The 13,475-nt window shown below is 55.6% G+C and overlaps 1 protein-coding gene across 1 annotated transcript in view; it reads right to left on the reverse strand.

Moving 5' to 3' along the window:
* Positions 1-13,475, reverse strand: part of SDK2 (sidekick cell adhesion molecule 2) — a 254,088-nt gene that overhangs the window by 124,742 nt on the left and 115,871 nt on the right. The window contains exon 2 of the mRNA XM_036079046.2: positions 10,635-10,794. Within this exon, the coding sequence (XP_035934939.1) occupies positions 10,635-10,794 (160 nt within the window). The remainder of the gene's footprint in view (positions 1-10,634; positions 10,795-13,475) is intronic.

The raw sequence follows: 13,475 nt of genomic DNA on the forward strand, positions 1-13,475 counted from the left end.
GCCTGCCTGATGGGGAAAAGGTCACCAAATCAACCTGGACTGAGGAGTCTCTGCCTTCGATCATGCCAGAGCACTGCACGACTGCCTGGGGGCGCAGGGGGTCCGGGTCTGAGTGGCCGTTCTGACCCTCACACCCTGTCTGGTCTCGGAGCAAAGCCACTTTCCCCTCCGGGCTACAGGGTGTCCCAGCTGTAGGACCGAGGGCTCAGCCATACCAGCAGGGCCTGGTGTGAGTCCATCAAGGCCCTGAGCGTGTGCCCCTAGGCTCCGCGCCCTCAGCTCAGGGGCCGGCAGGGTGACACCCACCATTCATCTCTGGCCTCCGCGGGAGTGGGGGGCCCACTTCTTCCCCCAGCCAGGACCCAGTAATGAGAATGTGAGAGCCGGGTTGCTATGGAAACCGAGACAGCCAATGCTTCAGAGACTTTTGCTTCTTGTTTCCCTTTTTCCCCTTACATTTTGAACTTATTCATCTTAATTGACATAATTATTGCAACGTCAGCCTGAGGCACAGGGAGCCAGCAGTGCCCCTCGCCACCCACCACCTGCCCTGACCTTCCAGGGCTCTCCCTGTCGCCTCTCTCCCGGCTTCTGTCACTCACCAGCAAACCCCAAGGTCACGGCTGGCCCCCTCAGGTCCAGGAAGAACCTGTCCTAAAGCGGGGGCAGGCCTGCACCCCAGTGTTCCTGGGCACCTGTGGGGACGGGGTCGGGGCTGCTACCCGTAACAGAGAGGCCGTGTTCTCTCCCAGCAGGATTGCCAGAGCCGATGAGGGTGCCTTAGTGACACGGGGGAGCCGGACCCTCCTGCCGCTGGGTGAGTGAACTTGGGCCAGGCTCTGGGTCTCTCCGAGCCTCTGTCTTCTCATCCGTGCCATGGATTTGTCCTACCCGCCCATTCACCCCATGCCTGGGAGCATCAAAGGGACTCAGCTCGTTGCTACTTGGATTGTCGGGAAAAGACAAAGAAGGGGGTTAGGAGAGCCCCCCACGAGGGTGGCCAGCCCATTCTGCCCTCGGGTCCTCTGATGCCCGGCCAGTTGTGCTCAGGTCAAGCCAGCCGCTGACTCGAGCATGGCAGGATGCCTGCACACACAGGGGCAGCCCTGGCTCCAGCTGGGAGGGTCTGGGGGGCACGGGTGCCTCGCTCTTGACCACTGGTTCTCAATGGGGCGGATGTGGCCCCGCAAGGCACATTGGGCAGTTCTGCAGACATTTTGGGTTGTCCCATTTGAGGGGGGAGGGAGCTACTGGCACGTGGTGGGTGGAGGCCAGGGATGCTGGGAAACATGGTACAGGGCACGGGGCAGCCCCCACAACAAGAAATGCTCCGCCCCCAAATGCTAACAGTGCCCAGGCCGAGAAACCCTGCTCTCGTGGTCCTCCTCGTGGGCGACATGAGCACTGTCTGGGGGTCCTTCTAACTCTGCTACCTCGCCCGTCGCTGGAAGCCTGCCCTGTGTGTGCGGATGCGGGGCCTGCTGGGCTCCCCGCAGCCCTCCTCCCCTCCTGGGCTCGTCAGGAGCCGGAGGAGGGCCTCTGGGTCAGGGGAAGGACAGCACGCTTGGCTGGGGGCCTCTTCCTCCTCCCAGCCCACCTCCCCCATCCCTCCCTAAGGATTACGACATTTCTAAACTCGTTAACTTTTAATTACTACCTTCCCTCTGCCTGAGTACACTGGCTCCGTGCCACGTACATCTCTATTAAAATTCAATTTATGCCCATCATAACTAATTCCTACACTCCGGCTTTCTCACCGGCAGCCTTCAATTTTCAGACAAGATGTCCAAACTCACGGCCAAATCAGAGTCCATCTCCAAAGAGGCTGGCAAGGGGTGGGTGGGTCTGGCTTTGTCGTGGAAGAGGAGCCTGGACCTCCTAGGAGCACCGGAATGAGACCCTGGCCAGGCAGGAGGAGTGGGGACAGCCTGGCCTGCGGGGTGGACGTGGGTGGGTGGTGTTTACGGGTTGGCTTCCGGGCCACCGTTTCCACTCACGCAGCCACCGATGACCAGACACCCTTCTGTACCCTTAACCTCACGTGACGCTCACGACCCTCTGGGAAGTAGCGACTGGTGCCATTATTCCCATTTGACAGATTGGGCAACTGAGGCAGGGGTCACATTGAGGGTCCGGACTGGGATTCATACTGGGGGGACGCCGGCGCTGAGTTTAGAGAGATCAGGCAGCAAAGGTGCGTATGGACAGGACAGGTCAGGGAGAGGTAAAAGCAGGGTGTACTGAACAGCAGAGACCATCGGAAAAGGGCTCCTTCTGCCCTTGAGCCAAGGGTGCTGGTGAGAGAGGAGACTGGACAGAGGGCAGGACCAGGACACACAGGGTCTTGAGGCTCCCTTGACCCAAATCCTCCAGAGACCACCCACCACCTGCAGGATACAGCCCAGAATGTTCTCATACTCACCCCTGCCTCCACATCGTCCCCCCTACAGGCCCCTCATCCAGCCCTCCTCTCTCTCCCTGAGGTCACCTCTGTCCCTAAATCTAGCTGACAGTTGTTAAGTGTCCCACAGCAGCTGACACAGCTGGCCACTTGGTCCTTCTCTAAAGCCCCCCACTTCTGTGACACCCCAATCGCCATTGTGGCCTCCTGGCTTCGTGCTGCTGGGCAGGTTTTCACCGCTTTTGTTTATCTGCCTCCTGGGGTTCTGAGGCTCTTCCCCCTGTGCTGTGTCCACTCTCTCATCCCGCTCATTCCCACGGCATCAGCTGTCACGGTGACCTTCAGCGTGGGCTTTTCTTCATTCCTTCCCGCCTGCTGGACGAGGCTGCCCGAAGTCTCGCCGAACACCCAAAGGGAGCACGGAGACCTCCCACAGTGTCCCTTCCAGCGTTTCCCCCACCACCTGCCTCCCTCCCTCCCCTGCACATTCAGCCCATCGTCGAGGCCTGTCAGTTCAGCCTCTGAGATAGGTCTCGGACCCATCCATTCCTCTGATCCCCGCTGTCTCCAAGATGGCCCGGCCACCCACCTCCTGCCTCGACGGCCCAGCCCGGCTCCCACCTGCTCTCCTCCAGCCCACTCCCCACCCAGCTGCCTGGCTACACGGTTTGAAAGCAGACATCTGATGATGTCCCTTTCCTGTGACAAATGAGTCAGGGGACCCACGTCGCTGTTGGCTTGAGATAAGAGCCCCCTAAGAGAGCCAGCAAGCCCCGACCTAATTGACCCCATCTGCTCCTCCAGGGTCCTGACCTCCTGTCCGAGCTGGTCATCTTTCAGCTCCTCCAGCCTCAGAATCTGTGCACACGGCTCTGTCTGCAAGCCCCCTTCCACCCCTGCTAACTCTACCCATTCTCTAGGTCTCAGTGTCCCCGGTGACACGTCCGACCTGTGGTTTCCCTCGATAGCACGCGTTGAAACTGGGGTCCCTTAATACGTGCGCAGAATGACTGCGTTCTGCTTCCATTCCAGACTTCGAGCTCCATGGGGGCAAGGGCTCTCTGGGCTCACTCAGCGCCCAGTGTCAGTGCGCTGGGGGCGGGGGAGCATTCACACCACATCCACACCAATGCCCTTTCCCCTCTCGGTTCAAGTTCAACATCTTCCACAGGTGGCCCCAAACTTCTCTGGGACCCTCTCTTGGTCTTTACACCTGCCGTCCCTCCCTAGTCCAGGCCCTTACGGCTCTTGCTCTTCGGCTAGAACAAAGGTTTGCAAAGGGCAGAGGGATGGGCAGGGCTGGCCTGCCCTTCCTTATTGTCCTCCTGGTCTAGCTCCGTGCCCGGCGGGTAGAAGGTCCCAAATCTGCGCCTCATGACTGAGCAAAGGTAGGCCTCTCCTGACGTTCGTCCATCAGGCTGGGAGAGAGAAGATCTTCCACGACTTCAGGGAACTAAGCCACGGAGCCTCACGTCCCTCACTACCAAGATGCCTCTCCTGCAGGAGCTGCTGATGTTCAGGGATGGAGAACAGAGCCAAAGGGAAAGGGGCCAGCACGGGGCCCGGCACAAGGTGGCTGGTCATTTGGAGCACTCGTTTTCAAGAGTTAACATATGTGAAACCCTTCAAACAGGGCTGGGCCCATGTAAGCCCCCGTGTTAGCCGTGACTGGCTCTCCTGCGCTGGTTTAGAAGGCTGGCTGGGGCCATCCCCAGAAAGCGGGTCCTAGCAGTGCCACTGTCCTGGGAGAGGACAAACAAGGCCACACAGCCAGCTTGGAGCGGCGGGGGGCGGAATGCAGGCTTGGGGCCCAAAAGATCCTGGGTAAACCTGACTCCCCAGGTCTGGCTGTGTGACCCTGGGTATGTTGCTGAATCTCTCTGAGCTGTGACTCCTAGCTATGAGGCAGAGATAATAATAGCACCAATCTCCCAGAACTGCTGTTGGTAAGAGCTTGGCTCCGTTTCGGGCACCCACGTGGTAGGTGCTCCAGTGCCCTCTGGGAAGCCCGCTGGCCTCTGCGTCCCCAGCCTCTGCCACCTGCTCTCACTTCTAAGGGGAGGCCAGAGGACAAGCCAGAGACAAAGCAGCTGGTGCGGAGAGTTTCACTTCATCCTCTCCTCTGAAGAATTTCAAAGGCTGTGGCATGCCTGGGTCTCTGCCTCCACTGCGGGGCTTTACTGTCTCTGCCGCTGAGCCCGCGTGCGGAGCCCCAACACCATAGCTCCCCCCACAAGGCACATCAGCCTGGCAGTGGGGCTGGGGACCCAGCCTGGGGCCAGCCAGACGCCCTGCCTGGCTCATCAGAGGTTCCCCTCCACACACCTGCTCTTCTCCACGCCAGCCAGGGGCCAGCTGCGGCCTCAGGGGCGGGACTCGGCCTCTGCTGGTCTCACTCCCTCTCGCTTGCGTGTCAGGGGGTCTGAGGGGGCCCCTGGCTTCTTGCCTCTCAGGGCAGAAGAATGATGTACAGGGACAAGAGTGTGGCAGGAGGAGCCCGATCTGGACCCCGTGTGCATCTCTACAGGTGGGACAAGAACACACTCTGGGAAACAGACCTCCTGGATCTGCCTCTTGCTCTCTTCATGACCCCGCAGGCAAGATCCAGAACCCCTCTGAGCTCCAGGCTCCTCGTTTGCAAAAGGAGGGTAATAACGCCGTGAGAAAGTGTATGTTAAGTTAACCATGCGTGGGAATCTGTGTGTGTGTGCGCGCGCGATCCACCCAGCTGCTTTGTTTTTCTGATTCGATTTTAAGGGTGAGCAAAATTATGGGAGACAGCACAAGCAGGGCAGGACAGCAGAATCTGGTGGATGGCTTTGCCAGGATGTGGTCACAAGGACAGGCGGTTCTGGGCCATCCCCCCTCCCTCCTCCCCCATTGCTCCTGAGCTGGTGGGTTGTCCCCAGCCATGCAGCCCTGGCTGGTTTAGTGAAAGCAAAGGGAGGCAGAATGGATGCAGCCTGGGGAGATGGCCTGGGGCAGGGGGAGGGGAGGGGAGGAGGAGGGAGGGCAGAGGAGGGAGGGCAGAGGAGGGGGGCTGAGGGGAGGGAGTAGAGGGGAATGATCTGATGGAAGAGGCTCCAGGGGCAACACAGGAGGCCCTGGCCTTTCATGAGTTAGCATCCCACCTGGTCAGGAAGTTAGGCTAACACGCCAATGTGTTTTGCACAGACACGGACTCCCAATGGTTACACATGCATACAAGAGCATGAAGGAATCACACACCCCCACTTACCCACCCCCATACGCACACTCATGCACAGAGGTTAACAAACACATTAGACCTTAGGCCTCCAACTGAGTATTGTGTTCAGCTTCCTCCCACCCCTCCCACCCACCCCTAACACACACTCCGAGAGTCACTGTGAGAAGCCGTGCACCTGTTCTACTGACAGAAGTGGGCAGGGGGACGGCGCCCAAAGCTTTGGGAGGGTCTTCCCATGCATTGTCCCACCCACATGGGAAAAGAGATCTCATTTCCTTAGAGTCTGATAGTGCTTTGTACCCAAGTGGTACCCCCAACTGTTACAGCCACTTTATTTCTCAAACTGGGAGTTCAAGGCTGGTTTCAAAACAGGTAAGATAGGTCACCAACAAGGGGCTCTCACAGCACTTGATAAGACAAAAAGAGTTCTAAGAAGGGTCCCGGACCATAAAAGTGGCATTGGAATGGGTGTACAGGGTCCCCGCGAACACCTCGGAGATGTGCTCGCTTGCACATGAGATCTGGTAGGTTTGTTACCAGACCTGTGCTGTTATTCTGTCAAGACAAACACCCCGTATAATCCTAGCAGGTGCCATCTATTCCATGACATCAGCGACGGGCCTCGTCCCATAGAATCTCATTTAATTCTTACTGTAACCTTCTAAAGTAGGCATGTGCCTGATTCCAAGAAAAGAAAACAAGTGCACGGTGGCTAATTCTGCCCAAGGTCACAGAGCCAGGGAGTGGTAGGAGCGTGATTATATTCAGGCGGCCCTAACTCCGAAGTCCATGCTATTTGCACTCTGCCCCCCCGGGATGGATGTGGCCCCACAAACTCATCCCAGACACTCATGCTCAGAAGGATGCACAGGTTTCCCTTTGTGTAGATGTTACACGCGCGTGCGCACACACACACATGTGCATGTGCGTGCGTCACGCCCATTTGGCTACAGATCCCACTGAGAATAAAGGCCAGTGGAGACTGGATGTGAATGCAAACTTCTTCCTTTGGAGACGGGGTAGGAAACAGTGAAATTTATGGCAGCACTTCGAAACTTATTTTCTCTTGACTTGCTGAGTAAATTCAGCCATCTTTTTGCCTGAAATTGGATATTATCACCCAGCTCAGAGCCTGGGGTTTGCAAGAGACTAGGAAGTAGAAAGCAGTGCTCAGAGAACCACAGGATGAGAAGCTGGCCACCCTCCTCTGGGATGCAATTTTTGGTGTGCATGTATTTCAAAGGCGAATCTGGAACATTTTATTGAGCCAAAAAGCAAGAGAATGCTAGAAATCCAGGGGGGACATGTCCAAAAGACCCAGGATGCAGCTAGAAGAAGCTCCATAGCCAATTATGGGTTACTACTGAGCATCAAAATGAAAAATGACAGGGATAGATCAAGACACATTGAATAGGAAAAATTATCCATCAGTTCATACTGATGCTATATCATTTTAAAGAAGATGAGAAAGGGAAGATCTCTTTTACAAAAGAATGACAAATATAAGTAAAAAAAATGATAGAAGTAGAAAATCTGCTTATCACCACCACAATGGTAATAATAGATTCAGGTTAGACTCATCCATGGATACTCAACCACCGGGTGAGGGATTCCTGGGGAGGAGACTATTCACAGTTTCCAGTTGTCCCCTAAAGGCAAGGGGATATCTCCATACCTTGACAATGGAGAAATCTGGTGCACCTCACCTTGACCAATTCATCAAACCCAAATCACCAATAATGGGGCAAGATGATACTGAGTGCCTTCATGTATGAAGCACTGAGAAGGATACACATCTGGGTAATACTCTTGCCCAAAAGGTTTAACATGAGTCTAATCATGAGGCTGGAACTGGACAAATCTATACTGGGGGACATTCTGCAAAGCTGGCTGAGGTCTCAGAAATGTCAATGCCATGAAAGATGGGAGAAAAATGAGGGATGGTTCTAGATTGAAGGAGTCCAAGAGTCCTGACAACTAAGTTTACTGTGTGGTCCTTGATTAGATCTTGTATCAAACAATAGTAAAAATAGCTACAAAGAACATCACTGGGACAGAGATATGTGAATATGGGCTGCATATGAGACAGAGGTACATCGATGGGACATTTCCCCAGCGTGAACATTGTGTTGTGGTTCTGTAGGAGAATGCCTTGTTCTTGGGAAATTCTACTTAGGGGTGAAGTGACATGATGTCTGCAAATTCTTAAATAACTTAGCAAAAATAAGTGGGATGACCCAAGCTGGATGGATCAGAATCTTTCCCCAGGGCTTCCCATGTGGAACTTCCAGGGACGCTCCTTCTGCCCTGAAATCATGGGGCTGTAAGCCTGTGACCGCAAACTTCTCAGTGTCACTAACCACATGAGAATGAAGTCCGCACCCAGAGGTGGTGCCGCTGAGCAGCCCAGGGGAGACAGAGCGCCCGGCAGAACCAAGTTCTTAGTTCTGAGCCCTGAGACCCCTGGAAATGCCAAGGTTCCTGAAGCCCTGACCTCAGTCTGTGGCTCACTTGTAGCATTGTGTATAAATGATGAGAAGACAAAAGGTATAATGGGATGTATTGTGGACGATCACAAAGGGCAGAGAGAGGCAGACGTGAGTGTGTAAGTGTTGTGAGACAGAGACAGAGAGATATTGATTGAGAATACACGTGTGTACTATGAGGAAAGGCTTTCTGAAGGAGCTGGGATCCTGTAGGAGAGAGAAAGAAGGTTCTAGAAGACACAATATTGCAAGTAGAGGGGACAGGATGGTTTGAACAAAGGCAGTGCAGAGGGCACGGGCAGGGGGCTGCCATGGGGCCCGGGATGGGAGGGTCCTGTTTGGTGTCGGTGTATCACCTCAGATGGGAGCAGCCGGGGGTAAGGTGCGTGCCATCAGGAGCAACCCGAAAGAGCTCTGAAGGCAGTGTAGGGAGAGGAGTTTCCCCAGTGGAAGCTTCTTTGTGTCCCCCTGAAACTGCCACCCAACCACCCAACTGACCTTTGAGTAACCTAAAGAGCCAGGTGCCGACCCCCATGTGGTCGAAAATCCATGTATGACTTTGGACTCCCCAAACTTAACTACTAATAGCCTACTGTTGACCAGAAGCCTGACCGGGACCATAACCAGTCAGTTCTCACGGATTTTCTATGTTATATGCATTACGTACTGTATTCTTCCAAGAAAGTAGGCTAGAGAAAAGAAAATGTTATTAAGAAAGCCATAAGGAAGAGAAAACACATTTACAGCGCCGTTCTGTATTTATCAAAAACATCCCCATGTCAGCGGACCCGTGCAGCTCAACCCATGTTGTTCAAGGGTCAACGGTGTCTGCATTCCCCACTCTGCTCTGTTTTCTAGAACCCGCAGAGCACGGTGAGCGGAGTTTGCTTGGGATGCGTATTAAGGAAGTGGTCTTTCCTTGATGAGACGCTGGATGTAAAGGATTTCCAGCCCTGGAGCCAGACGACTTGTATTTGAAGCCCAGCTCAACAATCTGACCTTGGGTGAAGTGTTTAATGTCTCTGAGCTGCAGTCTGCCCATCTGTCAAATGGGACAACTAACTGAACCTACTCATAGGGTTGCTGGCAGGACTGAATGATGAAGAACCAACCCTCCTCCTCCTCCTCCTCCCGGATCCTGGCCCGGCTCCCTGCAGGCAGAAGTCAGGGGCAGGCTGGGAAGCCCCGACACCACTTACACCTGTGGTGTGCTATCCACATGCTCCCGGCGTTCCCATGCAGGCATGTCCCCCATCCAAAGGATGCGGGGCTCTTCACAGAGGCTGTCAAAACTGCCCCAGGGACGCCAGGCAGGAGCTAGGAGAGCTCTGGGCCCCCAACTGAAAACCGCCATAGGGGCTGCTCACGGGGGCACCCCTAGTCTCCCTCGTGGGCTCCCTGGAGACCCAACCCCCAGAGTGGCCAGCACTGGAGGGCCTCCTGCTTCCTGGACTCTCACCATCTAGAGAGGAAGGTGGTCCTCCTGTCCCGGACCCTCCCTCTCCCTTCTCTGACAAAGTGGTCACACCTACCGGCCAATGCAGTCCAGGGTTGGGGCACAAGGAACCTGGGGCTGGGGATGGGGGGGCATCCCAAACTCTGGCCTCCCCGCTCAGCTAAGAAAAGGATGGTTCTCCAGAAAGGACAGATCCTCAAGCAATTAAACAGCCTCCTCTCATTTGCCTTCCGGTCCCTGGCACAGATCTGTATCAACATCCCCAGGGCAAGACAATCTTAGCCCCAACACACCCGATTATGCACATCAGGCCTGGGGATTAATCACCATCCACAGCATTGGGAGCCAATAAAAACAGGCAGAGATGAGATGGGAGATAGGAGCCGGAGGGAGGGACTGCCAGGAGGAAAATGCTGGAGGCCCGGCGGGCTTGGGGGGTAGCTCGGGCTTCCAGCAGCAACAACGCGCTTCACTGAGACCCTGTGCCATTCCTCCTTTCTCCCCACTTGGCGGTGTCCTGGGGAGGGAAGGGCCCGTCCAGAGCTCCGGGCATGGGCATGAACATGGAGTGGGGACAAGCCCCAAGGCCCTGGGCAGGCCACCTCCATGTCACACCTGCACTGCCCCCAAATACAAGATATTCCCTCACTGAACCCACGTTGCCACATGCCCCCCAGCCGTGTGTCGGACCCAGGCCCCTCCAGTGCCCCCAGGAGATAGCAGAGTTCTCAGGGGTTGGGGAGGAGGGGCTCTGGTCACGGGCACGACCACAGCCCAGCGGCTGGTGGTGGAGTCCCCTACCCCGACCATCGCCTCTGCTCTGTTCCCTGTTGCACGGTCCGCTCCGTCTGGGTAGCACCCCTGGCCCGCCCCCTAGACATCCTCTGTTGGGCTCAGCAGGGCAGGGGCCTCTTACTCCTCGGGCAGGGCTGTCTTTGCCCCCCAACTTCCACCACCCCAGCCTCCCAGGAGCGCTGGCATGGGAACTCTTGCCCCCAAACTGCCAGACAGGCCCCCATCCTGGTTCCCCTGGCAGCCAGGAGGGAGGAGAGGGGAGGGGAGAGGAGGGGAGGGGAGGCTTGCCTGTACTCCAGGGAGAACTTGGTCAGCTCTCTGTTGTTGTGGAGCCACTTGAACTCCAGCGGCCAGCTGCCCTCCGCCATGCACGTGAGCACCAGGCGGTTCCCCTCCAGGTGCACCTGGGTCCGCACAGGCTCCGTCTTGAAATAGGGGGCCACGTCATCTGTGGGAAACAGACACACAGAGCCACGAGTTAGCACCTGCTCGCCTCCGGGTGGTTGCTCACGTAGTGCCCTAATGCCCCTGGGCAGACAGAGCAGCTGCATCCAGGTCACTTGCTCAAGGTCACGTGGCCGGGGAGGACTTGAACTTGGGTCGGTCCGACTTCAGAGCTTGATCTTCAGAGCGAGTCCTCCACGCCTACCAACCAGTTCCCCGCCTCCCTCCTCGTAGACCACACCAGGCTCACTCCTTCTGCTGCCACCCCTTCCCTCTTTCCGGTACTTTCTGTCTCTCTCCCCTCTGGATCCCCATCCACTGGATACCCTGTGCTTCTGGATTTCTCCCTCCAGGACAGAAGGAAGGGGGAGGCACCTGCTGCACTTCAGTCAAAGGGAATATAAATGTCACAAGGAAAACAGGGGGGTGGGTTGACACAGTGGCAGGTGACAGGTATCCTGGGTCCTGCCCCCGAGGCTGGGGGAGCCCCTCAAAAACATCAAGGGCAGAGTCCATCCGGTGGGCCCCCTCCACCACCAGGCTGCTTGATCCTTCTGTCCTCTAACGCTCAGATTTGGCCAGAATTGGGCGTCTGTGGTCTGCAGGCGGGTTCACATTCATGTCAAGGCCTCACCCAGGCCCCAAGCACAGTCTGACGACTCAGCACCCGTGATGTACGTCTGGGGCCCGGTCAACTGGCTGGACTGCATTGCGCCCCCACCCCACACCCCTGGTCTCAATCTCATGAGTGGATAACTTGTGACTACTGGGGAGGGTCTTCCTGGAACCCCACCCCATCCCTGCTCCTGACCCTCTGCATGGCTCCTGATAACAGTCACAGAGCTCACCGCCTTACAAAGCCCATCAGAAGGCCCTCTCTGGGGAGTGGGCTGGGGGAGCAGCGCCCACCCCGGCCCCGGTCCTTCGCCCGCCTCTGGTGGCAGCGGAGGGCAGAGAGGCCAGCAAGCACCCATTTGCGGGGAGCTGGGAGCACGCTCTGCTGAGGCAGCCGCTCTGCTCCCCATTTGACAAATGGGCACATTCGCACTTCAAAGGCACATTCCTATTCCCCAGCAGCGTTCAAGAGCCCTTTGAATCTCATTTTTAAAAACCCTCTGTTAGTTCCTGTCATCACCCGTTTGTTTTAAAACAATAACACTCCCAGCCCCCAGTGATTCAGTCCCTGGGATGCAGGGCTGACTCAGAGCCAGAACATCAGAGGGGCGGGTGGGCGGGGCGGGTGCTTGCACACGCACACGTGCACACGCGCTCCGCACCCAGACTCCCTCGCCTCCGTACAGCGGCTCACTGGGCAACCTGCGCCCAGGTCCGCATGTGCCAGCTCATTCCTCCGGCTCTCCGGGCACCAGCGTGGAGGAGGCCAGCGATGCGCGCGGGGATGGGCTGATTCCAGCAGCTGCCGAGATAATGACGCTGGGAAGAGGAGGGCGGGGCTGCCCTTTCCCCAGAGAACCTGCTGGGTACCACCGAGCCCGGAGCATCCCTGCATCCCTCATCTCACGCTATCCTCACAAGGAGGCCTGGGAGGGGCTCAGGCTCCCCTCCCCCAGGGCCTGCCGTGTGGTGTCCCCCGCCCCGCCCCTGCCATCTGATACAAGGATTTGGGAGGGAGGCCCTACTAGGCCCTGAGCAATGGCAGGAGTCCAGCTAGCTGGTTTTCCTTGATAGGCCTGCTGTCTTCCAAAAGCAGGGCATAGCAGGGCATGTGGGGGCTCTAGGGGGCAAGACACTGATAGGGAAAGGATACTGGGGCAGGGGACAGCCGTGTGTGTGTGTGTGTGTGTGTGTGCGTGTGCGTGCACCCACGTGCGTGTTGTGTAGATGTCTCTGAGTGTCTGTGTGTATGTGTGTAGGTGTGTTTTCATATGTGTGTATCTATGTGTCTGTGTGTTCAAGCGTGTGTCTGGGTGCGTGTGTTGTGTATGTGTTTACCTGCAGGAACAGGTTTCTGTGCCATGAATGCACGGGGGGTAACACAAATCATTGGCCTTGGGCAACTTACTTACAACCTTTTTGCACTTTAATTTCCTAGTTGTAAATTGGGGGATATGTTTGTGGCGTAGATTAAATAAATTGAAAAACATAAAGAGGTTAGAACAGCGCCTGGAACACACTAGAGGAGGCGTGGCTACTGTTACCATTGAATGTACGTGCAGATGGGCAGACTACGAGAGAGAAGAGCTCATGCCCTGTTGGCGGGCACCAGCTGCTCCTTTGTGCAGTATACAACTTGTATAACTGTACAAAACAACCCATATTCACTTTGAAAACACACACACACACGAAAGACAGATTTTTTAAAATTAGACAAAGTGATTCTAAAGTTCACATTTAAAAAAATAACAAAAGAATAACCAAGAAATTCTGAAAAAGTATGGTAGGTAGAGAAGATTAGCTCAGATACTGAACTATATTATAAAGTTGCAATAATTAAAACAGTGTGTTCTCGTACACATAGTCTGATGAAATGACAGACTCAGAATCTAGAAATAGACCCCAATACATATGGGATTATTTTATATATGATGAAAGCAGAATTTCAAGGCAGTGGGGAAATGATCAATTATTCGCCAAACGACTTTGAAACAGCTAGGGAGCCATTTGGGGGTAAAAAAAAAACAGTTGAATCTCTTCCTCACACTTTTCCTCAAAATAAATGCTGGA

Source organism: Halichoerus grypus, chromosome 2 (assembly GCF_964656455.1).
Source record: "Halichoerus grypus chromosome 2, mHalGry1.hap1.1, whole genome shotgun sequence".
Lineage (NCBI taxonomy): Eukaryota > Metazoa > Chordata > Mammalia > Carnivora > Phocidae > Halichoerus > Halichoerus grypus.